At 43.1% G+C, this 27996-nt stretch overlaps 3 protein-coding genes across 3 annotated transcripts; all 3 read right to left on the reverse strand.

Moving 5' to 3' along the window:
- Positions 1-135: 135 nt before the first annotated feature.
- On the reverse strand, positions 136-6629 carry myorg (myogenesis regulating glycosidase). The gene is made up of 3 exons (XM_079748476.1): positions 6599-6629; positions 4216-4617; positions 136-3928 (listed from the first exon to the last, which is right to left on the reverse strand). Exons 2-3 carry the CDS (start codon positions 4476-4478, stop codon positions 2137-2139), a joined length of 2055 nt encoding a protein of 684 aa, XP_079604602.1. The 5' UTR covers positions 4479-4617; positions 6599-6629; the 3' UTR covers positions 136-2136.
- Positions 6630-10650: 4021 nt separating this feature from the next.
- Positions 10651-16219, reverse strand: LOC307083566 (BOS complex subunit ncln; the record flags this gene model as incomplete). The annotated part of the gene is made up of 15 exons (XM_079747488.1): positions 10651-10707; positions 10973-11051; positions 11293-11346; positions 11770-11942; positions 12320-12358; positions 12555-12642; positions 12768-12946; positions 13124-13263; positions 13700-13788; positions 14005-14108; positions 14384-14461; positions 14553-14650; positions 14976-15120; positions 15436-15626; positions 16078-16219. The coding sequence occupies 15 exons, from the start codon at positions 16217-16219 to the stop codon at positions 10651-10653; spliced, it is 1656 nt and encodes a 551-aa protein (XP_079603614.1).
- Positions 16220-17215: 996 nt separating this feature from the next.
- Positions 17216-27973, reverse strand: fam219aa (family with sequence similarity 219 member Aa). Its single transcript, XM_079747236.1, has 6 exons — positions 27796-27973; positions 23753-23852; positions 22690-22783; positions 22067-22147; positions 21155-21209; positions 17216-20418 (listed from the first exon to the last, which is right to left on the reverse strand). Exons 1-6 carry the CDS (start codon positions 27853-27855, stop codon positions 20260-20262), a joined length of 549 nt encoding a protein of 182 aa, XP_079603362.1. The 5' UTR covers positions 27856-27973; the 3' UTR covers positions 17216-20259.
- Between the last annotated feature and the right edge of the window lie 23 nt (positions 27974-27996).

The following is a 27996-nucleotide window of genomic DNA, read 5'->3' on the forward strand; positions in this document are numbered from 1 at the left end:
TAAAAATAAATATAAGACTGCTCATTCTGATAAACGATACGCTTTAGAATAAGTAGTCGTGTTCAATCCCTAAGTAAATGAAGGACAATCCAATCTTGAACTTTTTTTTATTATTATTAGTGTAGGCAACAAAGATTGACATTAAATGTCAAGAGTCACTATACCTGAATATAGAGAAAAATGTAAGATACAAATAGTGTCAGAGGAAAAGAAAAAAAAAGTTAAGACAAGGAGATAACCCATCATGCAAGTTAAAAGCCAGAGCTAAGACAGACTTAGTCAATGATACAGGCACTGAATCCTGTCATGAAGCAAGGCTGCTAGAGACATTAATAGTCTTGGACATTTGCCACAGCCTAGAGTAACTGAGAAACAACAGCTATAAATAAGTGGTAACCACAAAGGCACAGAGAGAAAAGCACTGCATATGACGTGATAAACTGATGCTTAACCAAGCTGTTAGACAGATCTAAACCGCTGGAGAAATACCATTCTTGGAATACAAATACACTGACACTTGTTTCTAAATCAGTCAAATATAAGTAAAGGATACATGATGTGACGCCTTAAAAACAAAATTGTAAGAATTATTTTAAGGGAGACAATAAGTATTTTTGAGATATATTTGTACTTGAAATCATTCTTACTACCTTTAAGTTCAAGATGATATGACACTAATAATATAACTTAATAATTATTAAGACAAACAGTTAGACTGTAGACACACTGAAAACACCGCAAAGCCTGAGAGTACCATGGAAGTTTCCTGAGAACATCATAAAACACGGACAAATCTGTGCACATATTTGCACAATCTTCATAACCATCAAACAATTCTCCAACAAGATAAGTGCATGGAAGTTTAAATATAAGACTTGACCGGTTAAGTGTTGACGCTTCATCAACAAGATACAACAGAGAACTAGGAAGAGAAATAAGATATTCAGTTAAACTGATAATTTCTGATTTAAGATTTGAAGTCCTCAAAATCGAACTGGAGGGACATAGAAAAATTCAGTTCGCATTTAATCATACCTGTCTTAAACATTAAAGACATTGAGTTCAGTAATATTTGAATGGAAAACATTTACAAAAGATTAAGTCAAAATAAAAACAAACATTAAAATGTCTCATGTAATCTTTCACAGTTTACATTTTCCTTTCTTTAAGTATTCATGTAACAAAACACAACTGTGTGTCTATTCAAACTAGGGCTATAATAGAAGAGGATAACAATTGTTTTTTATTGAGCCTGGGTGAATATGTTAAATACATTTTAATTCAATTCAGCACTTTGAAATCATACACCAGACTTTATTTTGTTGAATAGAATAATTAGAATAATTTGTGTGTTTATATAAATAACGATATTCTTAGAAATGCATTTAACGTTTGCTAATATTCAAACAAATTCAATACAATTCAACGCGGCTTGCTTTTCATTTGTCTCGCGACACCATTCTGCTGAATGTCTGCCTCTGTTCTACTGTTTATATATACACCTCACTTCCTAGACAACTCCAACACAAGGACCATACAAGGACATACCAAGCATCCCTTAAACAAGCACCACACGTGCTCATGCCCCACACAGGTGGCTGGGCCTCTCAATGTTAGCTGTCGAAAATGTTAGTTCAGAAGTTATTAGTCAGACCCTCTAAGAATGCTGTGTATTAATTGCTCACTTTTTTGCAGAACCATATATTAAATGGTACACTGCTTAGAGAAATTCTCAGTCTCTCTTACTTTAGGGTAGAATCATTTCCACAGCAAATCCCATAACAACAAAAGAAAAGCCCACAGGTTGATATCTTCACCGAACACACAAAAAACAATTTCCTTATTGATTCACAAACTTTGTTTTTCAAAGAATGAGGCAATTCAGAGAGGTCACTTAAGATATCCACATGTGTTATTGTCAATAGGGAAGTTAGAAAAAATCCATTAAGGTGTCACCTGTGACAGAAGGCTGTCCATGCATCAATTAAGGCCTGTAGGTTAAAAATTGTTACGACTTAATCGAACATTCAATATCCTAGGGTAACAGAAAACAAAACAGCTAATTAATCTTGTCTCCACAGCCAGACAGAGCATTAGCTAAACTCATTCCCCCAAGACCCTTCCAGTCTCTATAAGCTAAACCCAGAGAAAGTAAGCAATTTCATCAAGGTCCACGGGATAGTCGGTGAGATGCAGCGGCTCCTTGATATCAAACCTCTCTCCCTTGTAGCTCCGCCAGCGGCCGGCGGGGAGGTAGATATCCCTCTCCTGCTTCCCCGGCTCCAGCACCGGAGCCACCATGAGGTCATCCCCAATCAGGAACTGAGAGTCAATCTTATAGGCCGTCTCGTCCCCCGTGGCGATCCACCACAAGGGCCGTATGATGGGGTCCCCGGTGTCCAGCACCTCCCCCGCCAGCTCCAAGACCCGGGGCGCCACCAGGCTCTCGTGGAGGGCCGTGTACTTACGAGCGATCTCCACTACCTCGCTGTCGTACTCCCAGGGGGGAATGGAGAACTGCATTGAGGGCATGAATGCCGACAGCTCCAGCCAGCGGATGTAGAGCTCTCGGTCGGGCAGCACGCCGTTGCCGTCGGTGCGGTTCCGGTAGGCGTTGCCGCCAATCATGTCTGGCAGAATGAACTGATAGCCGAGGATGCTGATAGTGAGGACCGTGGGGATGAGAGATTTCAGTCCCATTTCGTATCCCCACACAGAGTCCCTGTCGATGGGCCTGAAAAAGCATGATATGTTCTGGGATTGGTATCCGCTACGCAGCTCGGCCCGGTCGTTGTAGGGGATTGCCATCTCGGTGTAGCGTCTGGTGAAAGTGCTGGGGTCCCGAATGTGGTTTCTGGTGCTGAACTTCCAGGGGAGATAATTAGTCTCACCAGCGTCAAATTTGAAAGACGAGATCCCATACTTGGAGCGCAATGCACGCAAATGGGAGGCAAACCAATCCCGGGCTTCTTGATTTGTGAAGTCTAAAATGCCTCCAATCCCATTCCACCAGCGGACCAAGGCCGGCAGACCGCCCGTGGGCTCCATGACTAACAGCCCTCTCTCCACACAGGTGTGGAATGTGGCCGAATCATAGTTCACAAAGGGGTGAGTCCACAGGGACACCAGGAACTTATCCATTTTCAGCTTTTGGAACATGGCTGAGGCGTTGGGAAACTTGACCGGGTCGAACTGGAACTCCCCGTAGCGACTGGTGTAGCGGTCGTCCAGCTCCAGGTGACTGCAGTTGAAGCCATACTTGCGGATGTTTGCAGCGTAAGCCAAGAGCTTCTCTTGGTCTACATCAGTCTTATGCAGCGCCCAGGTAGACCAGAGCGGATGGCGGAACATGGCTTTGGCCGGCACTTTGTTTGGTTTGTTAAAATACCGGCGCACCATGTACTTATGCATGGAGGTCACGTCCAGACCCACACACACTCTGTAGCTGAGTTCAGCACAGGGTTCCTCACCTGGGTTCGGCTTGAAGGGAGTGTTGTGGTACCGCGCCTGGAAGTACATGGTCCTCTCTGTATCGTTCCAACCCAGGTGAAAGGGCACAGAGTTATTGATTTTGATGGCCGTGGCGTTGGACGACAACCAGTAACTCTCTAAAATCCCACCAAATTCATCCCGGTGGGAGATGATATCACTGGTGACAAATGGCTTGGGAGACTGTTGACCAGAAAGGGCTATAGGCCAGTGTTGAATGGCAGACAATGCACCACCGTACCAGTGTGCAAATTTGTAGGTCATGGCATGTTCAACGGGAATGTCAGGGGCCAGTTCCTCCCAGCGCACGCGGTAGCACTGGACCGTGTCCTTGGGACGCACGGTCTCGATGAAAAAGTTCAGTTTCCGGTCGGTGGTGCGGTCGCAGCTCAGCATCTCGCCCTCCTTAGAGCAAGAATCTAAATCCAGAGTGCCTGACCTGCAAGAAACGTAGGAATCACTAGAAACACTGACACATGGTAGTTTAAGCCATTAGGGCGACACTATAAGCCAAAGCAGGAAGAAACTTCACCTGGAACATTTTGGCTGTCAAGGATTACAACTTAAATGAGTTATATTTAGTTATATTAACACAGTATTATCACTTATACAGTGATAATACTGTGTTAATATGGAATCAATAAAACTGATCAACTGCATCAACTCCATATTATGGGTCATAGGCATTAAACAATCATAACCACACAACCGATAAATCCCACAAACCTGAAATCCATTCTGAAGACAATGGACCCTTGTTGGTTTCGGATGATGTACCCATCTTTGTTCAGGTCCAGCAGCTGGGTCTTAAGCAGCTCAGCTTTGCGGAGTGAAGCGATGTAGTAGCACCACGCAGTCACTGCTGATATCACCAGCACCAAGCCGATGATCCCGGCACCCACTAGAGGCCGAGAGTCCTTGGTGAGCTTCTGCTTAGGGATCACATCAGTGATGGTGCCCCCGGCTCCTCCAGGTACCACCTGATACATGTTCTCTGGTCCTCAGTGGTTTCCAGGAGATGTTGTTCTACAGCTCAGCTTCGCTTGACACCGACATGGCTTTGAGGTTTGACGGTGTGGAATTTTGACTTTTGTTTGGTGCTGATATCAACGTTATTTAATTGCTTACCTGTTCATAGTATTTAAAAAAGGGAGAGAGGGACAGGGACAGGGGGAGAGAGAGAGAAGAGAAAAGATAAGCATAAAAAAACAGAACATGATGGCAATTAAGTGCTAATGTTTCTCTGTTGTGCTCAGCCTAATTGTCCTATTCCAATCAGTTGTCTGAATACAGATTTGGATTATTGGTGTCTAATGAAATTGTTATTGGTGGCGTGCTGCTTCAAGGAAGCCCTAATGTTCACCCAACATTTAAAGCACATTTATTTTTAATATGAACACCAAAGCTACAACTCAAGAACACAATAGTATTCACTTCAAACAGCGTTATGAATACCCAAGACATTAGTAGTCTATGAGCACAGACTGAATTGGCTGCTCAATGCTATTCCAAGCTTCACTTGACAATAACATCTATTTTTTTCTTTGCTTTAATGATCTTTAAACACTCCTGGAAGCATTTTAGCAGACATCCAAAATTTGTTTGTGCTTTAAAAAACAACAACTTAAAAAGCAAAGCAAAGCAGTTGTCTAGCTGAGGGAAGAAAGGATACTTCACTGCAGGCATTGTAATGTAGTGGTTGCATTGAACTGCAAGGCTCATTTGTATGTAGGGAAGTGGAGTGAGGTAACAGAGAAAGTGCTAGACCTTAGACCCAAGGTTGAAGAGGGAGCGGAGTGTACACATCACACAAACCTGCATACTCCATCAAACAAACATGTACCACACATGGGGAAAACCTTTCAACTCCTACAAATATCCAAAAGAGTTGTACAGCAAATATACTACACAACAAAAACTACAATACAAGAAAGACCCACTACAGCACGTAGTCAAGTCACTGAAGACATATACTGTACTAACAAACTAGACATCATCCTATTAATAAGGATAGAGAACTAAACTTCATGACCGATTTTAATTTGGTTATTGCCGTTAACAAAGTGGATTAGATAGGATGCAGGGGAGGAGAATATGGAATGGAATGGAATTCTGTCCCCCCCCCCCCCCCCCCCCCCCCCCCCCCCCTTTCAAAAGCCACAGGGGTCGATATTAAAGGATGTTCACTGTTAATTAGCAAACTAATGGACTAATTCTGTGTTCAACCAGCCTCTGTATTGACTTTGCGCATCACAACAGGTCAGGAGTGATAAAGTACACTTTATCAGTCAAATGTCTGTTTTCCATAGCTGCCTTGGTTATATTTCAGGGTTATATTTACATTGCATTTTAAAATGTGAATTACTTCAGTTTTTAGGGGGCCTAGGCCTATATAAAACTGGATGTAACTTCAAAATACAATCTAATCTAATCCATACATTGTATGTGATTGGGAGCTTTATGAGGGGAAAAAGCACCTATAAAGGCATATTTAGTCCTTCTAGATCTCAGGCAAAGATTATTGGCATTACTGCTGATTCTTTAAATATTCAGAGACGCACAAAAAACAAACACAGAATTGCTGATATGACATAAAACAGACATGGGAATATGACCAGAAGCTCCAAACATACGGGCATGTGTGTAAGGGTCCATACAGGCCTGCATGTTGCAACAGTGAATTTAGGATACAGAAATAGTACAGTAGTAAAATATAAGCACGAGTTATTGCTCCATGGTACACAAAACTTGATGACACAACCAGATCCTGAGGACGTTTTTGTATTTTAAAATCGTAATGGCTTTCTTATTAAAGAAGTGTTGGAGAATGGCTTAGGGTATAGGAGAATAGTAGCAGGGTATTCGCAATCACATCTCGATAAACATTGAAGCGCTAACAAATCGTTAGGCTAAATCATGTGTGCACACTGCCAAAGTTTTCAACACTATTCTTCTCCATACACAAAAAAAGGCGTCTTAATGCATTGGCTTATGGCATTCAGTCAATGTCCATGCTACACGTAGGCTCGGGGAAAAACATATTATTTTAATTTGATACGCTGTTATTAGCTACTTAAGATTTAATTGTACTTTTCAAGACCATGCTTACCCAGTGAGCTCCTCTCCCGCAGAAGTCTTCTGGCACAGTTCCGAGAACTGGCCGCCCCGAAGAATGCTGTGCTGGCGCGCCTCGTGCACGCCCACCGACTCACAAAATAGCCGCTTCAATTTAAGACGCACGACGATGGGAAATGTAGTTCATTAGTTCATCTGTTTTGAGAACAACATAAATAGTCCAGAAGGAGACGACACTCGAAAAAATAATCGACCACGATCGGGTTAAATTAAGTACTTTTTTTTAAAGTTGGTTTTGTTTCAGATTTTTATTTTGAGACAAAGGGCTCTATGCCTTTTGCAAGGGGCGTTGGAAAGGGTGTGGCAGCATAGGGTCTGACAGATTAATCTCTATATAGATAAATATAAATTTAAAATATTCACACAGAATATCATAGCATTTATTAGACAACCATACTTTTATCATACAGCTAGAATATCTAATGACATTTGTTGTTGATATTCCCGAAGTGTGCAGGGCGTAGGTTCTCCGATACAAACTCGGGGTGTATGATGAAGTGTCCGGCCTGGAAGGGCTTGACTACATTGAAGCAGCTGTATCCAGCACTGTTAAAATAAAACATTTTTAAAAAAAAAAAAACATTGGGAAAAAAAAACATAACAAATGCTCACTTATCATGACTGTAAAGTTATTAGTCATTTTTATTACCATGAATCCAGCGTGTTGGAGCGCCAATATGGTTGTGGTTTGTGATTATGTTGTGCCGCAGGAGAGTTGGTAGATTGCAGTCTCCTCTGGGAGTTTGAGGCTGACATTTGCCTGTCAGAAACAACGATTGTTTTCTATTACCTCTACAAGAGAGTAAATGATTTACTTAAGGATACCTCGTGAGATGACAATGTAGGCTACATCAATGTTAATCGAATATAAGGGTTCAAAATGATGAATCTATCCTTTATCCTCTATCCTATCCTATTCTATCCATAACTCCTTGACCCTTGAAATGTGTGCATTTCTGGCCTTCTGACTTCGATAAATAATGAAAAATAATCGCTGGCACATATTTACAGAAACATTTCAAAATTCATTCACAACCATACATCACAGCAATCTCCCACAAAATAAAACCTGGTAGACATGATGCAGCAGATTCTTTATTTTTACCTTTGTATGATGCTTGCGTAAACTTGATTGTCTATTCCAGCAGCTGTCGACTGAATTTTCTGAAATCTACCAGCAGAGGGCAGAGTTGCTGATGAACCGATGAAAGATACGCGTGGTAATTTGCGAATTTGACCGTTGTCAGGTCTGGTCTCTGAGACAGAAGCAAGAGTCGTACAAGTCATACAGAAGCCACATTTCTATAGAGCCATTTATAAGGATATTAACTTGTGACTTTAGAACATTTCGATTTAGAACATCCTATAATTGCATATTACTTTACATCTGCCAAAAACACTACTTTTGGTAGATGCTGGTGACGTAAAATGAATGCAGATATAGGAGCAATTGCGGACATATAATTAGGTTATAGTGGAGTTACCTTGAAAGGACAGGTATCTGACTGGAGGGAATAAGGGTCGGCCCACGAAAGGAACAGCGTTTACTGATGCCCTTGGTGACCTCGAGCTGGAGAGCAGTGGCAGAGGGACCAGGAAGTCCTTGGTGAACGAGAGGGAAAAGGATAAGAGAGACCACCAAAGATAATTAAAAGAGAAATGATTTTATAATAATAATTGCCATTCATTACTACTACTACTACTACTACTACTACTACTACTACTACTACTACTACTACTACTACTACTACTACTACTACTACTACTACTACTAATAATAATAATAATAATAATAATAATAATAATGATACAATGACGAATAAATGATGAACTTTTCTCCCAAAACATTTTGATAAAAATGTAGGCTGTTTAAAATTAATTAAACAGAATGATGCAGAGGGCATCCTAATGTGTCCCTTCTTTTGCAAAATTAACGTTTCACATTTCTCCGTAGACCTATATTATTTACTGAATTATATAACAAATGACGTATTTGAGGTCCTCTTCAAAGACCATGAGCTGCAATCTTTTCTGTTAGTGTTTACACTAGTTGTGGTTCAGGCTGTTTGACCCATTGCAGGAAGGAAAATAGTCACAGAGGAAGTAGTGAATAATGGATACAACACAGCTTTCACCCTGTACAGCTCAACCCAGTTAGCGGTCAACCGGCCAATTACTACGAGAGGATCGGCTCTTGTTTACAGACCAACAGCAACGTGATAGGCTGAAACAATAACAAAAGGTGACCCAATTGGGTCAGTTCACTGGCTGCCTTTATTTAAACACATACATTTTCCTATAAAAGGTAAAAAAAAATAATTGATATATATATAAATGTTTGTTTCGATGATTTAAAAATATACATATACTTTCTATAAAAAATGAATTGTCTCCGATATGTCAAATTGCCATATATTTAAAATAAAAAAAAAAGGTAAAAAAAACAACAACAACTGCAGACCTTGTATTATACAAGTCCTAGAAGCTATTGGGCTGTGTTCTTACCGGCCGTGGGTGGGGGTTGTTCCTGCGGCTGGGGGACGACGGCCGAGGTACAGCCCGCTTCCCTCCGCCGGGGGGGACAAACTGCTCCGAGTATGTGCTGATGAGGTGCTGAGGACTCATCTTTTCTCACCATTCCCTGGAGAACCAACCGTCCACTTCTGTTCCACGATCTGCTTTAAATGTGACACTCGAAGGTCAGTGGCAACCCCCCCCCCACACACACACACTCTCTCTCCGCTCTCTCCCTCCTCTCTGGTCACCTGCTAGCCCCTCCTGTTTCAAGTCTCACCTGTCGACCTCCGCCTCTATGCTGTTGTTGTGATGGGTTCTTTTTGTATCCACTGAATTTAGTTTCTGGATTGTGTTTTTTTCCCCATGCAGGCTATCACTGGTGTATAATAAATTCATCATTAAAATCACTGATCTATACATTGCCAATAGCGTTTTTTTAATCGCAAATCTGTCGTTTTATCCAAAATCTTTTGATTTAATCAGCAGCTGGTCGGTATGTGGTCTTGGTGGCACTGAGAGGAGTCGGTTGAACCAGAACATCCCTCCCTGCTACCTGAGCGCCCAGCTGCTAACCTCCCCCCACAGTTCAGTTGATTGAGCCGGAGGCCTCCCCTGCAGGGACCAATGCAGCTTCACTATCCATTACAGAGCCGCTCACCGCGCTCTCCAATCAAGGTCTTATCAAGCCTCCTGCACGGCCTCTTTAAACACACACCAGCACCCCTTCCTCAGTGGCTTGGCCCTCTAGCACTTAATAAGTAATCAATCTTATCACAGCAAAGCGATTGTTCCATCCACAGACACACACAACCAGGGCCATCTCACATATTCACGGTGAACGTGGCTCAAGTCCATCAATAATTCACCAGGCTTCATGTCTCTTGCGTCCATTTCCCCCCCAGGGTCTCTGTGACAGGACCAGGCTGTTTGTCTCCCTACAGTGGCTCGCTGGCATGTTTAACAGCCAAACTCCAGTCGGGTCCAAGGCAACAGATGTACAGTAGGAGGGAGGGTGGGCCAAGGTGGGTGACAGGAACCGCACAGCGTGAGTCAGATGATAAGAAGGGGTGTGAAGGAGGATATAAGATCGCTGTGACCTATTGCGTTGGTCGCTTTGATTTCACATGTTATAGTATAGTTTCTGAGTTTTCCTTCTAACCTGGTTTTAATTTCCCTTTTCTTAATACACGTGACAATCATTTGAACAGTTTCTAAAGATGCATTCATTGTTTAATGTAAAATAGTAAAAGATCATACAATGTAAAACAAGTACAAAGATCGTATTCTGGAGGCTTTGATTCAAATTCAAATTACTTTTCTCATTCAAATTGTAATTTACATAGGATGTATGCATTACATAGGATGTATATTAACTCGGTTTCCCTTTCATGGTCTCCTCATTAGATAGACCAGCTGAGCCCAACAGGGACAGAAGCAGGCCGTTTCCTCAGACTTCAAAGCGCTGGTCACAGTCCCAGAACTCAAAGACCAACACTCATCCAACCAACATCAAGCATGCTTGGTTTTTAATACAGACTTAAGTTTTGTGTAGAGGTAGCCAAAATTCTGTAGGAGAAATGCACAAACACACATGCACATGATCTGTTAGTGATTTTGGCATCAGCACCAGCAGATGCCACTAGAAAATGCGTATGCTTGAACAGCTAACTAATTAATGAGCGAGCGAATTTACAAGACAATATGGTTTGATCTGTTTGCTTTAAGTGTCTATTTTGTTGATTTTGGCATCTGCACAAGCTAAAAACGGAATTAACCAGACAATATGGTTTGATTTGATCAATCTAAGCAACAGAAGCAAAAGTAGGCACACCTGGATGGCATAGTACACTATCCCCAAGTAGGCCGCAATGCATCCCCCCAGGAAGAGGTCGAAGGCCGCTGGTTTCACTCTGGTAGAAGAAAACGGGAGGATTCGTTCAGATTCATGCCTTACAGTAAGGACGGTATGCATTCATATGTTTAGGCTCACCCATTACAGTTTGGACGGTATGTATTCATTTGTATAGATACACCCCTTACAGTATGGACAGGACAGTGTGTACTTATATGTATATATTCATCCCCAGGACAGTGTACTGTGTATTTATACATGTAGATTCAATCCTTAGAGTACGAACAGTGTTATTTTACCTGTACATCATCACTGGCTGATTCATTTGGTCGAAAAAGGTAATTTCAGGATCCCTGTAAGAAAGACATTAGTTAACACTGATTTCAGATTAAATATTGTTATTGTATTACTATATTAATTCATTTTGATTAAATAGCAAAGGTCTATATAAAAGACTGTGTTGATGTGCGTGCACATGTATGTTTGAGTGCCCAAACACACACACACGCACACACACACACACACAAACATGTACACGTAAACACCCACACACACGTACACACCCACACACACACACACACACACACACACACACACACACACACCCAGACAGACAGATAGACAGACAGACAGACAGACAGACAGGCAGGCAGGCAGGCAGGCAGACAGGCAGGCAGGCAGGCAGGCAGACAGACAGACAGACAGACAGGCAGGCAGGCAGGCAGGCAGGCAGGCAGGCAGACAGACAGACAGACAGACAGACAGACAGACAGTACCTTTTGTCCTGCCGGAAGGTGTGCCTGTGGACTTGCAGCAGGTAGCGTCTGAACTCCTGCTCCAGAGAGTTGACCAGCAGCATCTGTCTGGGCTCCTTGTCCAGCAGCTGGGTGGCCCGCGGGACAGACGTCAGGATGGACATGAGGCTGGACAGACGGCTGTCCTGGAAGTCCTGCAGGTGGATGCAGACCCAACAATTAACCTTCAAGTATTCGCGGATAGTGGAAGCCCTGGTCTGTAGCACTACTTTTATCAATTTGTTTACCAAATTGAATAACCCAGTGATTAAAAATATAAATCGCTAACAATCAATTTTAACACATCTTTCAAAACATATAGTTTAATGAAGCCCTTGTAACTCTGTATGCAATATTGTTTGTACACAGGAAGTAGGTATTTAAAAAATAGCTGAGACAGTGTGAAGGCATCTATCTAACTAAAATTGAATTCATTCATAGAATGTAACCCAAAGACCCCCTTCAATAATTGTTCGCAAACACCATTTAACATCAGTAAAGCAATACTAGAGGGAAGTAAAAGAGTTCTCACCATGTGACCCTTGAACACTTGCACTTCTTTTGGTGTACCCTAGATGACGACAGGGAGAGTTGTAGCTTGTATTTAACCAAGAACACTGCACATTTTCAAGAAGCAGCATTTAGTGTGCATGAGTGAAAGTGTGTGTGTGTGTGTGCGTGTGAGCGTGCGTGCGTGTGTGCGTGCGTGAGTGAGTGTGTGTGTGCTTACAGTTCTGTGGTATGTCTGCATGTTGGTGAGATCTCACCTTGTCTGAGAGATTAAACATGAACCTGGCCAGGGATTCTGCGATAATAACCCCGTTGCGTTTCAGTTTCCTGAAGTCCACCTGTGACCTGTCAGTCAGAATTCATCCGTCACCAACACAATCAGAGTCAGGCAATCAGAGTCAGGCTCATCTAGTGTGGCCTCTCCCAAGGTAAACAAGCCTGAACGATCGGCGTGTTCAATCGGCACTCACATGGTATCTAGTATGGACCCTCGCAGCTCCGACTTGGGGTCTTCCAGGTGAGACAGAGTGAACCCTGGGATTCGGCGTAGGGAGTAGCGCTCATGCTCCCAGGCGACTGTCGACTCCACCAGGTTGATCTTCTTATGGACCATCTCCAGTCCTACCCAGGGAAACCTGGAAGACACCACCTACACACACACACGCACACACACACACACACATTCACAGGCACACGCACACAGGCACACGCACACACACAAACACACACACACACACACACACACACACACACAGACATTTGCCGGTGACCGTTGGGCAGTGAGAGATCACTCATTGGTTAAACTACTTGACCGTAGGGATGTTACCTCCTCCAGATGTTGGATGAAAGAATGCATGGGAGAGTCTGGTCTAGGAGTGCGGGACACGTGCATGTAGAGCGCGTCGCTGTTGGCCAGGGTGTCTAAACACAGCACGAAGGCCACGTTGTCATGCAGCAGGCTGGACTCTGATTGGACGAAAGCATGTCGTCAGTCAAGTCATGAGTGTGATCAGTGTGTTGGATTTCAATCTGTGTGTACTGGGTCTTAAGGCCTACGCACATATCCTGTAGGCCATTTAAAGCCATGCAGAGACATAATAAATAGACCCCATGCCGGAAATCAGGAATTATGCCCCGCAATGCGTTGAGCTTTGCCTGGGATGTGGAAGAGTTCATTGATTAACATGGGCAAGCGGATGGAAGCGGATGTGCTTGACACTGGCGCTCTATGCTTGAGCCTGGAGGTGTGGAGGCCTCTATTCAAATGATTGATTGTAAATGTAGCTTACCATACATATGTCTGACACACTACAATGCATAAGGGGCAGAACTACAGTACACAAGAAGTATAATCTATGGATCTCTGGTCAGTTCTGTATGAAGGAAATAGATAAAGATTTACCAGCATGGTCCAGATTCTCCTCAATCCACTTTTTGGTTCCCAGAAAGTTGTACTTGCCTCCTCCAGTTAAGGAGAACATCAAATTATACCTAGAAATACAACAAATGACTGCATTAATGAAACCCATTGCCAATGCAATCAAAGTAGCTTAACAGGAAAATGTGTTTTTCCCCCATTAAAGATTATGTTCACAAATGAACCAAATCATCTTTTAACTGTTGTGTTTTCCATTGTGTTTCACTGAAGTGGAGTTGGATTAAAATATAATCGCACTATAACACATTGCTAATTCCCTTGTATCTTACTGTGGTCTGGTGCTTGCGTTGCTGTACAGCCTCTGGAAGAGCCGGGCCAGCTCCAACAGAATGGTCACCCCACTGCCGTTTGAGTCGGCTCCATGGGCCAGCCACTGTATGCATTCACATACAGACCGATGTATTCATACACAAGCAACTACACAAGGATCGCTGTTCGATTCATATGAATGCCGACACATGGGTTTCGTTAAATCATTCATCATGAAATCAATTGTTGACGCATTATTTAACAGTTCAAAACTCAATCGATTTATATTGTGCCCTCCAACGTGGTAGAGAACTTGACATTCAGATACTTCGGCACATGATGTAATGCCGAATCGGCTCATAACAAAAACTTGTGCCGCTTGGCAGCTGATGGACTCACAGGTGCAAGCCCGTAGGAGTCATAGTGGGCGGTGATGATGATGGTGGGCAGATCCAGCCCTGCTCCGGGAAGAACACCCTGAAACCACAAAACAAAGCAACGGATGCTTGGAAGGCGTTTCACCTGGATCGTCCATCATTGTGTTGGGAGTAATGGGCTCCTCGCTCACCTCCAGCGTGACTAAGGTGTTGTCGGTGATGGGCTTGATGGGGCTGTTGGAGCCCACCAGGATCTGAAAGCCCATGGCGGTGACCATGCTGCGTAGGACTGGAAACAACAGGGAGCATCGTGTCATTGGCACACACAGACTGCACCCATCTCATAAGGGTTTGTGTTTGTGTTTATCTCATCTGTCTCTGTTTTTTAAATATGGAGGGTATTGTGCTTTTGTAATGATAATACACTTTGTCAGTTGATCCGTTTAAACCTAAGGAAATCAATTCAAGCTCGTCATATTAACATTTGAATCAACCATCCCTCCATTTGTACATACCTCCATTCATCCATCCATCCATTTACCATCCATTCATTCAATTCCCCAGCCATCCATCTACCAGTCACCCATCATCAGTCGTCCAATCTTCCCGCTCACCTCGGACGAAGATGGAGGAGGTTCGACTGGCTGCAGCCTGTTTGACTTCTTCATACATGCAGAGCAGCTGGTCGTCCTCAGGCACCACGTACACAGGGATGAGGGTCTCTCTCTGCAACACCTCGCTCTCACTCACCATGAAGGACTGATGGAGTACAACAGATCAAATGAACCGGGCATGGTATTAAGAAGTTGTTTGCTACAAACAAATGTATTTCATCTTCCCTCACTCTATGCTACTTAATATATTGAAATTGAATGCACTGAGCAATAAATATCAATGCAATCGATGATTGAAAAAGGAACAATCAAATTATGATAAACAGATGCTCTACATTTCTACCTTAATATTTCTACCTTATTAACCCGCCATTCTAATATCAGAATGGCGGGTTGTACAGTAGCAGAGGTGCTCTGAGGTAGGTTGTGGAGTGCACTTTAAAGTAGTCAGGGTCCTCACCTGCACCGCGTCAAGTGGAAGGTTGGAGGTGTTCTGGGGCAGCAGGATGAAGATGGCGGCAGCGTTCTGTCGCTGGGCCTCCAGGTATTTCGCAGTGGTCAAGTCTGAGACCTTCATGACGACGCAGCGCCTGGTGAGCACCGGTTCATCCGCCGAGCGAGCCTCTGCGACCACGATGGCCCCGCGACAGCCTGAGAGCGGCAAGATGGAAGAGGTGAGGAGAAGATTTATTAATATAAAAGGACATTTATCCCAATATACAGCCAAGCAAAATAATTTGTTTCTTTTCAATTCAAAAATAATGCTCTTTGTTTCTATGCCTTTAAAGGGTGGATGGCAAAAAGCTCTCCACCCCTTTTGGTGCTAAAACGATGATTGATTATCATTTATCCTTCAGAGCCAGAGAGGACGAAGATCACAGTTGAAGATAATGACAAAACCATTTGGTGAATCTCCAACATTTATTGCTTCACTTTCCTTTAGCACATTTGAACGCTGACTCTGATGGTACCAAATACAGGGACATATGTCCAAACAATACTATATCTTTATACTACTAAATAATACTATCCTTTTTTTGTTTGTTTGTTTGATGGAGCTGACACCATCCACCATCCTGGCCCTTCACTGCTGGAGCCTTACCATGCTTCTGCTGGCCTAGGTGGTACTGCTGCATCCTGTAGGCTGTGAACTGGTAGGATGACGCGGCGGTCAGGACCGAGAGGTGGGACGACTGCACGCAGAGCAGCAGCAGAGCCAAGGACAGCCTCCATCGTCCGGGCATCGTGACTCCCGAGTCCTGCCTGGATCCCGGTGTGTCGTTATGCACGGATGGTTGCAGAAGATCAAACACATTTATATGGATGTAGTATCGTTTCATAAAACCCATGGATTGAGTATTGTCCTAACATTTATAATTTCGTATTTCAATATTAGTGTTAAATGGCCAGAGACCTTACGAAAATCCACCACGGTATCTTGGATAGTGTCAATACAATGCTATGAAGGCGTGTATCATCTATCACACGGTCTCATGTGATCTGCCTGGATGTCCTCTACAGCGTAAAGACATCTTAGTGGCCCTCATCCTCAAATCATCACCACAAGTTGGGCCACAACACCAAACAGCTTAAAATGGAGACTCACCCGTCCTGCTGGTAGATATGATTCCTCAGGGTCTCTTATTTTAACTTTGTTCCTTCTCAACATTACTACCTTGGGCGACGCATCACCAAAGTCCTGGGACAGCGAGGTAAGCCACAGTCTACCATCTGCTCTGAAGGGATCAGGCCAGGCTAATCACACCTCACCCCCACCCCCCCTCTTCCTCAGTCTCAGCCATATACATGTAGATTAAACACACACACACACACACACACACACACACACACACACACAATGAATATCTCATTATGCTCCGCCCACTGCTTGGGCCTTTCTTGTGATGTCACACATTCTGTTTTGCAGGTAATCCCCCCGATCCCCTCCCCCCAGAGATTGATCAGTACTCGGAGGATAAAGTTGCAACTACTCATATGACAATGTACGACAAACTCATCTTAACATCTAGCAGTACTAACATATGAAACCTATGAAAGAAAAAGAGTGGTAACTCTAATAACTATTCATTCAGTCATCACACATTAAAACAAGTCCAGAATACTACCTTATAAATAAAACTGAGGGAATTGTGAGACTCCAGATATTTGATATTTATTTTTCGATATGTTACAGTACACCGAACATTAACACTGTTAAATACCAAATGGAATCAGTTCACATTTGTCTATACAATCATAACAATAAGCATCTGGCAAATTAAAAGCATCTCTATGTTAAAATGAATCGTTTCCCATACTTAAAATAAATAAAACATGTACGACTGCTGATAAAATATCCCTCCGTTACAATGCATCACTTAAGGCAGGAGCTACTTAAGTAAACAGTGAGCAACACCACACCACAGTTTGCACACCAATGGCTGAAAGTAGTGTATCTTTGAGTTGGCATGACGATTACAAAAACACAAGATGGTCGCTCCTGAACGGTAGTGTGCTTGCACAAGCTAAAGGCTGCCTTGCGATGTACTGTCGTAGTACGGTAGTCTTTCCCATTGAATTAAATTGGGTTTTAGTTGCAGTTGGTTAATTCATACAAGCATAGGTAGCACCTAGATGTGAACATCAGATTTTTTGAAAAACTGCTATGTTGATTCCTGTAGGTACAGGCTTATGGGGCGACTTTGCTGAGCGGAGATGAGCAACGAGAACGCCACCGGTAAAATGTGCCCACTGCAGAACACATTGATAATCAAGCAAAACAACTTTACTGTTTTGCCTGGTCAAAGCATCCACAATGTTCCAGGCAATACAATAGGATTGTAAACTTTGTAATAGGAACACTTTCCTTAGTGTAAATGTGGAACCAATTTGAGGGAGAATTCTTGTGCATTTTGGTGAGGGGGACAAATATCCAAAATTCTAAATACTCATGTGTAACATTTCAATTAATAGCCATATGAAATGAGTGCAGTTTGAAAACTAAGGGTAAAACGAACAATGTCCATAATATGGTTTGATTTCACTTCAAAACCAGGATCAAAACGCTCTATTCCAATGCACGTCCTCTGATCTAGATTACAGAAATCAGAAATGGTCCCATATACACAAATACACAACACATTTTAAGAGCAGCGACTTGAAAAGAAATTAATTTACTCCATCATGAATATGATTTTCCTAGTCACAGTGGCCCACAAGCCAGGACTTCCCCATGTCTAGAATGAGAGCAGAACCTGACGATTGGATGTTTCAATCGACCTGATTAGGAATCTAATACTTATGGACTTCCAAACAACAGTGCGTACTCAGCAACAAAAAAAAATGCAATGGCACATACAACAAAATAAAAACAACCAGCATGTCAAAGTCTCAGTGTAGTCAACAAAAAAAATATATATATTAAACGCTTCTATTGGAAATCATAGCGGACAACTGACGGTTTACAGTAAACATTGCCATCGAGCATGCCCTCCAGTCTTTTAAAACACTGAACCATGTCCCTTTTCATACATGGTTATTCATGAGTTCAACTGGAAAACTAAGCATTGACCATACCAGGGGGTTTGGGGTGCTACATACGTGTAGTTTTTCCATTATTATAACTGACAGATAATGGACAGTGTTCATGAATCCGTTGACCTGAACACATGGTCAAAAAGGTGATGTGCAAATGTGGAAACATACAAACACAAAAATACTAAAAAAAATACAAAAGGAAAGTAGTAAAGTTTTGATATGATGTAATAAATGAAGAGGGAAGTGCCCCGTGTTGGTAGCTATCTCAGTAAGGACACCAGCAATACAACAATCTCTTGCTCTCTCTCTCACCTTCCTTCAGTTTCATTCAGAAGGATATCAGGGTTACATTGACAGCTGCATGTCTGAGTTCATTCCTTCGAGGGTCATAGCATGCCCCATTCTTTTTCCTAACATAACACCATTTTGTTATCTGGGTTCGGGGGACCGCCAGCATAACTCGTAACATTATGAGGCAACCAAAATGGGCTATATTTAATTTTCTTCTGCACACATGGATTCTGGCAAACAGCAGATAGCTAAGCCTCTTGCTTATTTTGAAATTACCAATACTCTGCCCAAAGAAAAATTGTCTCCATTTTGGTATTAGAGTATTATGAAAGCCTTGCCCTCCAAGTAAAAGACAAGTGAATAAATTAAGTGAACTTGCGTATTCTGCCATTACTTCTAATTAGCATCAAGTTCTTCTTTTCAATCTATGGATATTGCAGCAAAGTGAAGGTAATACTATATGGATGTATGAAAGTGCGACCAATATCATAAGTACTTGGCACTAAAGTCTGTTCATGTAGCTAGAGGCTGATAAACATCTGCATGGGCTGTACACAACGCGACGAGCAACATGCAAAACGGTCTTATGCGTCTTCCTTGTTTTTTTTGTTCTTGGTAAAATACTTAAAGTTAAAATCGACTCAGAATTGGACCTATTTAAGTAGTTATGACCTCACTACAACAGCAGACTGTTTTTAGCTACGTTACTCAACTGTTGGCGATTCAACGACTCCATTAACAGGTGTAGTTATAAGCATTAGCATTGTTGTTTTTACAGTTCCTGTACAATCTCTCACACACACACACTCACACACACGCATTACCTATAATCATTCATAAACAGGAAGACAACACAAAGTGATGGGAAGGGCGAACCAAGAAAGGAGGGGGAAAAAAACAACACCAATGGCCGCCGCCTTTCCTTCTGAGACAATTTTAAACCACAAGTGACGCGTGTCATCACTAGGCGCCGAGTGAATGTCTGGTGCACTGCCACAGTGGTCTGGCTGATTCCACATCTTCTCATTATATTTTCAACAATGTCTGGCCCCTTTGCCCTTCCAAAGTTCATTAAAGGAGGAAAACGAAGAGAAGAAAACAAAAAAAAAAGAGGATCAGTTTTTCAGTTTCAAAGTCCTCTCTGAACACACACCCCGGGAGAGCAAGACGCACAGATCCTACCATAGGAGGAGCGTGCGTTCAGATAGCTCAGAGCTAATATACAATTCAACCCCTTTTCTTGAGACTATATTCTTTTTCTTTTGAAGCTTCACTAACTATCTCACCAAAGGCCAGCTCTTCCTCTTCTCCAAAGTAACCGGCCATTGGCGCCACCCGGGTGGTTAACTGACCTCAGCATGGTGGGTGTGTGGTGGATGGTGGGTGGGTGGGGGGCGGTGGGTGTAGAGTGTAGGGTGTAGGGTATAGGGTGGGGGTTCTGGGGGGGTGGCGCTTGCTACTGGATCTGACAGGCCGTGGACGGGGCCGACTGGCAGCAGTAGCAGGTGGGGTTCACGGCCTTGGGAGGGATGAGGTCCAGGTCCTCGTCGTCGGGGATCTCGTCCAGCCGGTAGCCGTCCTTCAGCAGTTGGATGTTCAGGTCCTGGTTGATCTGCTGCATGCGCATTAACGCCGGACCAAACAAACAAACACAAACAAACAAAGACAAAACAAAGAATGTCAGGGGGAGGTTTGCGTCGCGTGCTTGCGCTGCACTTTTATTCAGTGGGCTCGACCGTTTCTTAATCATATGTGTGTTAAAGGGTAAGTTCACCCCGAAATCGCTTTATCAAAATGAGAACGGACGGTTTGGGCATCACCCATCACTGGTCTTAAATCGATAATGTTGATAAACGGGGAAATTAAAAACCCTTTCCCAGAGCGGAAGTTTTCCATTAGCGGCGCAGCGTAGCTTAAGCGAGTGTGACATTTGTTTTGACAACGTTTGACCCCTCACACTCTCTCTCGTGGAACACAAGAAGTCTCTTTTATTCTAAAGAAAAGTTACGACTGTCACTTACCCTTTACTTGCCCTTTAAATAAAAACAATTTAGAAAAGCATGCATTACAACAAAAAGGATGCTTAATGGAGAAACAATGCGTACGATCCACAATGAACACCAAATAAAGGGAAGCAAGCAAAAGGTGGTACGCTGGGAGGCCCACCACAGGACTAGCTCTATACATGGACCGCTTAGGGGCGTGTCGGGCCTGACCGTGACCAGGAGGGGGTTACCTGGCGTGGGTATGGGACGAGGTGATGGAGGTGATGGTGGTGGTGTGGTTGGGCAGGGTGGTGGTATTATAGACTATAGTGTGTTTATAGATACCTGGTCCCTCAGACATCTCACCTCGGCTGAGGAGTATCCCGATGACGAGTATCTGGACATGTCAAAGTCGTCGTCACTGAAGGATGAGGAATGAATAGCGTTGTTAATTATATATATATACATTATGAATACATAGAAATCCCCAAATTCATTATTTTGATAGCTTTGTGTTAAATATTTAATCAGCGAAGCATTTTGAATGAATTATTTTTCAATGATTCATTTATGGCTTCATTAAACAGCATTTTTGACAGAGGAGACTGGTAGTATTCAAGGAGATTGAATAAGACACGCGCATAAACTCAACACAACAGCCATTTGTAGCTCAACCGTCCGCATAATACACAAACAACACCAAGCAAACACGGCTCGCTCAATTGCATGGCGTCAATTCGGATCACCTACCCCGACTGATCATGTGCCAGTGTAAACAACGTAATTGAATCGAGTGAGTATAAAAAACCCCATTGTGCCACCGTGAATCACCGCGCATGCCAGTGTGTGATGCAATACAAAGTGATGTAATCTCCTGCTTGTTCAGCAAGGGGCTTATTCCACACGAGCGAGGCAGCGAGGCGCCCTGATCAGTGCGATACTCCGGGGGCTAAGACGTGCCAGAAGCACAGTCACGGTGGGTCAGGACAAAACCCATGGGGAAAAAGGTCTCAGAGAAGATTAGCTGTCCCATATCCAATCATCTCCCGTGTTAATCAGAGGACTTGTCATATAGAGGAGTACCTGTCCTGTTCTATAGAAACACTGCCCCTTAGCCATGTTAAAAGACGTTATGTTTGAAGTTACACTACAGAGCTTCAACGGATATGCTTGACTTGATGTTCCCTTTTTAAAACATCAGAATCTGGTATGGCATGATAGTAACCATATTTAGTACATTCATACTATGTGAGGAGGACAAACAGGACCAGCCCTTACCTGTCAGTGTCCAGGGCCACCAGGGGCTTCTCGTCTGGACTCTGGTCTAAGGACGAGTAGCCTTTGTTTGGAACCACCAGTCTGAAGCGAGAAAAGAAAACCAAAAAGAGAACAATGACATCAGCCAGAATGCACATGATTGAGAGGAAACATTTCACAATAGGTGATGAAATTAAATGTCCAGCAAACAAACACAGACCGGCTCCATAACTATCTCTTCTAAAGGGAAACAATCTTCTGTGACTCACACAGGAAATTGGCATTAGTCTGCTGAACCCTTGGCTGTGGGAGCAGCTAATTTCCTTTCTATGAGACCCATGGTTGTGGCCTCCCTTCGCATCCCCACTAATCCAGGAGAGACTGCAGGCCAACAGGGGTACAGCCGACTCCGACAATAGAATCGCAATTATTGTTTACTCTCACAAATCCTGAGCCTTATGAAGAATCGTGGTGGGTGTTTGGGGTTATTACATCAGGAAGGAGACAGCTTCCGAGGCGCGTTAGCAGAAAATAATGAGGGCCTCTGATGTCTTACCACTTATGCATTTGAATTTCCTCAAACTTTATCTGGAGTTGCTGTACATTAGCCTTTAGGGGGTTTATACAGTAGGCCTGGTTATTACCTTGTCCTGGCGTTCTTCTTGGGCTGCTGGTTCACAGGACTTCCCACCGTTCCATTCTTCACGGATCCCTTCCTGGCCAGATCCCTCTGTTTCTCTGAGCAACCACAGGATATGACATCACCGGTTAAGATAACATGTTTAAGAGCACCAGCACTACTCTACCCATTCCTTATTGTTTCTCACAATAGTTAGTCTAGCTTTCTATTTATTTGCAGATGCTTTTATCTGCAGCGGGTTGCTAGTCATTAAAGAACAGGTAAGGGTTAGGCAGCTTGCTCAAGGATGCCTACAGGTAGGCTGCGTCCAACGGGATCAAACCCAGTACATTACAGCAGTAAAACAAGACATCCTTACAATGACACTATCCTGCCCAGTATCCTGAAAACTCGATATATGCTGTATGTGTTGTGCTGCAGGAAAAGCCATATTGTAAGACAATCAATGCAAATCAGTTTACCCCAATCTTCTCTACTGTAATGTCTATCCAATGCGGCAGGCCACCATACTTTACATTAATGCAACTTATTGCTGACATGACTTAATCCTGTCCAGGCCAAGATATAAAGGGGACTAAAGAGAGGTGAGGAAAACTTTTGAGTCTGTCTACTAAACAATAACTTAACTCCAACCTGGCCACTCTGGGTGTTTTAATCTAGCAGGCTAGCAGAGAGTGAGCACTGGCTAAAACTGAGCTAAACAACTCACTATTGATTGAGCCACTCAAGATGGCAGACTTCACAAGCACAAGGGTTGATATTAATTGAATAAATCTGTTTTAGTAATATGTGTTGGTTGTTTTTATAGTCAAATGGACCTACTGATTTCCAGAAAGCAGATGTAACGTGATATATTCAGCATTAAATATACGACATTTACCACAAACACTTATTCTTAATAAATGACTTGCTGGAATACAATGTACAACATATGATTTTAAAACCACATTACCGACTGTGTCTTTCTGAAAAGGGTAACATAGGGACCAACTCCGACCCTAACCTTGCTATGACACGATGAGGTATGATTTATTGATGCCTTGATTGCCTTGTGGTTGTTGTAGTACCTATTTGAACTTGCAGGGGCGAGGGCTTGTAGTTCATGGCCACTGTCTCTCCCTCCCTGGTATCAGAGTCGGCCTCGGAGGTGGAAGATGCTGCAGGGTCCTGCAAGAAATAATATTGTTACAATTGCTGAAAAAAAACAAAACGCTGTTGAGGAATTCTCAACAGCTTTAACTAAATAGGATTTTGCTTAACGCAAGCCATACGACAGTTTAACTTGATAATTGAAAATTGATAAAATAAAATGTAATATCATCAATGAATTTATTATATTACATTTTATTTTATCAATTTTAATTTACTTCCCGAGTTGTGGTAATGGCAATGGCCTTTCCAACCTGTGCTCTAAGCACGGTTGAACCCTATTCAACCCAAAATAGAGCATGCCTCGGCAGCATTTACTGAGGCCTGCTACAGCCCACTCCCCAGAAGGGGTTGTAGCTAGCCAGCGTGCTACCGTGGATGCCAGGGGTCGGCAGATCCAGAGAGCCTACAGAGGGGGGTTCTCCAGCCTCTCACCGGCGGGGACAACACAGAGAGGCGAGGTCGTGGGAGAACAGAGGGGGGTTCTGTTGGAGGGGAGGTTTCCTGACGTACAGAGAGCCGGGGCTGAGGCTTCACTGGCCTGAACTTGGCTAGCTCCACCAACAGAGGCCGGCATTATGTTTAGCCCACAGGGCCGCTCTTGTTGCATACGGGGAGGACTCCACAGGGACACATGGGGAAAAGGCTGCCAGGCGCCGCCTCACAATTAGCCTGCATTCACAGGGATAAATCAGACGCTTTGCCTCCAAAAGAGAAGGAGCAACAAAGACACTCCATGACACGGGCATGATGTCACAGCTCAAACATGAGCCACTCACTTATACAGAAAACGTCCAGACTGCACAAATTAGACTAATATAGGCTACAGAGATTCATTGTTTGTTATCAACAGATTATTTTTTCATGGCAATCTCATTAATCGGTAAAAGCTAAATGTTAGAAGGATTAACTATAGGGAAATATGGCCCTAATTCAGTTTCGCTTCAAACATCAGACAGAATGATGTGATATACCAAATAAGTAATCCAATCACATGGGGCCTAAACTAAAATGAACGTATCAAGCAATGACAGTAGGACGAGAATTTTTCAATCAAATTTCCTCTCACACATTAATTTAAACGTTTGCCTCCTGGAAAAAGGTGTTATCATCATGCCTGTGGCATCACGACCGACACCAAGAGAGAAGATTGAACATAATGATCACGTAACAATCAGAGTTATCAGCCGCCAATCATTTCAATCCATATTTCAGAGATGACTGAAGATCCTGTTCCCCTATAGGAGCCGCTGCTACTCAACGAGCCTTTTAGTTGTTGACTGTAATCTGCGGGGCGGCCAGATCAGGTGAATACAATAGAATCATCTGGTGGCCACGCGCCATCCGCTGGCTGAAATAACAAATGTGAGCTGCAGAGGAAACAGAACACAGCCCAATCGGTCTCAAATGAAGGCGCTGAAGAAGGCATGGTGGGGGACTCCGGTGTCCTCGTTGAAGGAGTCTCCCCTGCAGACATGAAGCCTTTCATGGCAGTGGTGACGGATAGGCACGTCCCCTGGATCATTATGCCTAGGCCGCTGCGCAATCGCTCTCCTTCCTGCCGGGTTTTCACACCAGCTTTCACTGTAGGAGGTTGGAGGTTTGGTCTGTTTGGAAAACAACCCCCATTGGAGGCTTTTATCAGAGCCCGCAGTGAATGATGAAAAGGGGATTTAGCATCAATGAGGTCATCAACGAGGGATCCGCCGGCTTCCATTAACAGGAAATATCAAAAGAAATAGAGTCTATTCCTGGAACTGTTGGTGGGTAAGTGATAGGCTATTGGGACCCATGACAACAGGGTGCACTGTACTCAAATTTAAGTGATATAGCTCAATATATATTTCAAATTTATACTTAAAGAAATGTGTATGGAAAATGGGCACGCATTTTAGCTGGCCTTGAGAACTGCCCAGTGTCCAATAACTCATCCGCCGCTGCAGTTGGTTTTGCTAAACCTGATAACAATAATAATATACCAAGTTGTTGATCAATATATAATATACAGATGTTGACCCTTTGGTTTAAAAAGTACATACATGAGGCCTTGATCCGGATACTTGGGTGAGCGCCTGCCGCTGCTACTATCTAAAACAAAAAAACCCTGATTGCGCGTGTACAATCAGCTCTGACCTTCAGAAACATTCATGCACATATTCAGTCTAAAGCACTTGGCCATATTGAAATAAATAGTAATAACACAGGTGTGTCTGTGTCTGTGTGTGTGTGTGTGTGTGTGTGTGTGTGTGTGTGTGTGTGTGTGTGTGTGTGTGTGTGTGTGTGTGTGTGTGTGTGTGTGTGTGTGTGTCTACTACACAAACACAATGATTGAGGAAGTGACCTCTCCTTCTATGTCCATTTTTATCAGCCGGTGTGGTGGGCTGTTTAACGGCCTACGATGATGAAGAGGCACTATGCTGCTGACGCAGTGGACAGCAGCCGATTGGTAGGATTACACATCACTGCTTCCTCTTGGCCAATAGGAGACTGGTATTAGGTGATCATCAGGGGACCATCAGAAAACCAAGTGTTGTGAATAGGAATGACAATGGCACGGGAGCTATTATATAAAGGCTACAACAATGTCACACAAACTCAGTTTAAGGTGACCTTACAAGGATATTACACTCGACTGGGTCGTGTTCCAATAACACTATACTCATACATGCGTGAATGAATGTGTGGAGACGTGATCACTCAGGCACTAGCAAAAAAAGATAAGTGTGTCTTGTTTCTCAGGACATACTCGAAAGCGTGCTTGACATGCCCTTTATCATTTTGTGTACATCACCCTGCTTGTGTATATGACTTTGATTTAATGCACAATAGGGAAAGGGGTCCAAATGATACAGTAAGGCCATCATAATATGACACGTCTCCATGAACTTACATGCAAACATAAACTTGTTCTATTATTTGTTTCCTTGACATCAAATAGGATTATCCACCGTTGATGCATGCCCACTTCCTTAGTCAAATAGAGTTGCAGACAGATTTATGTCAGTACAGAGGGCTTGTCAGATTACACCTGGCCAATCTAGAGTCAGACTAATAACATTTAATTGGAAGTAAAAGAAAACACAAAAGCGTTCCACATTTCAAGAATGCTAACATCATAATATGGAAAGAGGATTTGGAATGGTTGGATTCTACCAATACTGTTAATCAATGGTTTGAGTGTCAACCTCAATAATTCAGGATTGACTCATCTCTACCAAAGATCACATTAGAGAACCCAGTGGAGGAAACTAATCAGATTAGCAGATGCTCCAGCATAATAAAAGGAAAGGTTTTTCCTGCTTTCACCTGCCTCAACAAGCCTCTCTAGCGTGTGCTAAACAGGCATGGACATGATGATAAGCAATGAGCACCTCCGACTGGGCCAACACTGTCAGAGGGACAGCTGTTTGAGACGAAGGCTGGATAACTGGGCCTGGCCGGATAGGCCTATACATACAACTGACCAGTAATCACTTAGATAATGAGGTTAAATACCAAAGGATGTATTGACAATTTGGTATCGTGCATCTTAAGTTTCGGTGAAAATATATGTAGCATATTTAACATGACCATGCTCAAATAGTACTAGGCCTATACTCTGGTCAACCGCCAAGGCAATAGTCCGCAGTCTCGGCTGGGACAGAAACCAACTACAGAAAAAGCCGCTAAAATTACAGATGGACAAATAGAAGATCTGATATTACAGCTATACTCCTCGTATTTCTTTGAGCAAGTGAATCATTTAGTCTAACGTCATCATTATTATAGCAACATATATCAGCCCGTAGCCGTTTAACATTGCTGATTTAATTGTATAGTACAGGCATATTGCTTTCGACGTTCTCTCACATATCCTATAAGGCACCAGGAGCACACAAGACAATCCATTAAGTCTGAACGATACATTTTGCACGTATAGAATCGGAGAAAATAATGTGATGGAAACGTCTAGTCTGCTCACCAGAGGCTGCGTCTCTCCGTTGACAGGAGGCACTTGGAACCGGTCAATTTCTTCCATCATTTTCGCGAAGGACTGCTGATAAAGTTAGACCGGTTTTATAAACAAGGTTTCTACACGCCCTGGTTTTGATTTGATATGCAGGATCTCCCGTTATTTTGCATTATACCAGGCAGTTTGTTTTCCTCCAATCTGGCAGAGGTG

Source organism: Pollachius pollachius, assembly GCF_949987615.1.
Source record: "Pollachius pollachius genome assembly, chromosome: 12".
NCBI lineage: Eukaryota > Metazoa > Chordata > Actinopteri > Gadiformes > Gadidae > Pollachius > Pollachius pollachius.

Coding starts and splice junctions, on each gene's coding strand:
- myorg (XM_079748476.1), bottom strand. CDS start 4,478: ATGTATCAGGTGGTACCTGGAGGAGCCGGGGGCACCATCACTGATGTG. Junction 3,929..4,215: donor GTCTTCAGAATGGATTTCAG/GTTTGTGGGATT, acceptor CGTTTCTTGCAG/GTCAGGCACTCTGGATTTAG.
- fam219aa (XM_079747236.1), bottom strand. CDS start 27,855: ATGATGGAAGAAATTGACCGGTTCCAAGTGCCTCCTGTCAACGGAGAG. Junction 21,210..22,066: donor GTGGCCCTGGACACTGACAG/GTAAGGGCTGGT, acceptor CTCATCCTTCAG/TGACGACGACTTTGACATGT. Junction 20,419..21,154: donor CGGGATACTCCTCAGCCGAG/GTGAGATGTCTG, acceptor ATGCGCATGCAG/CAGATCAACCAGGACCTGAA.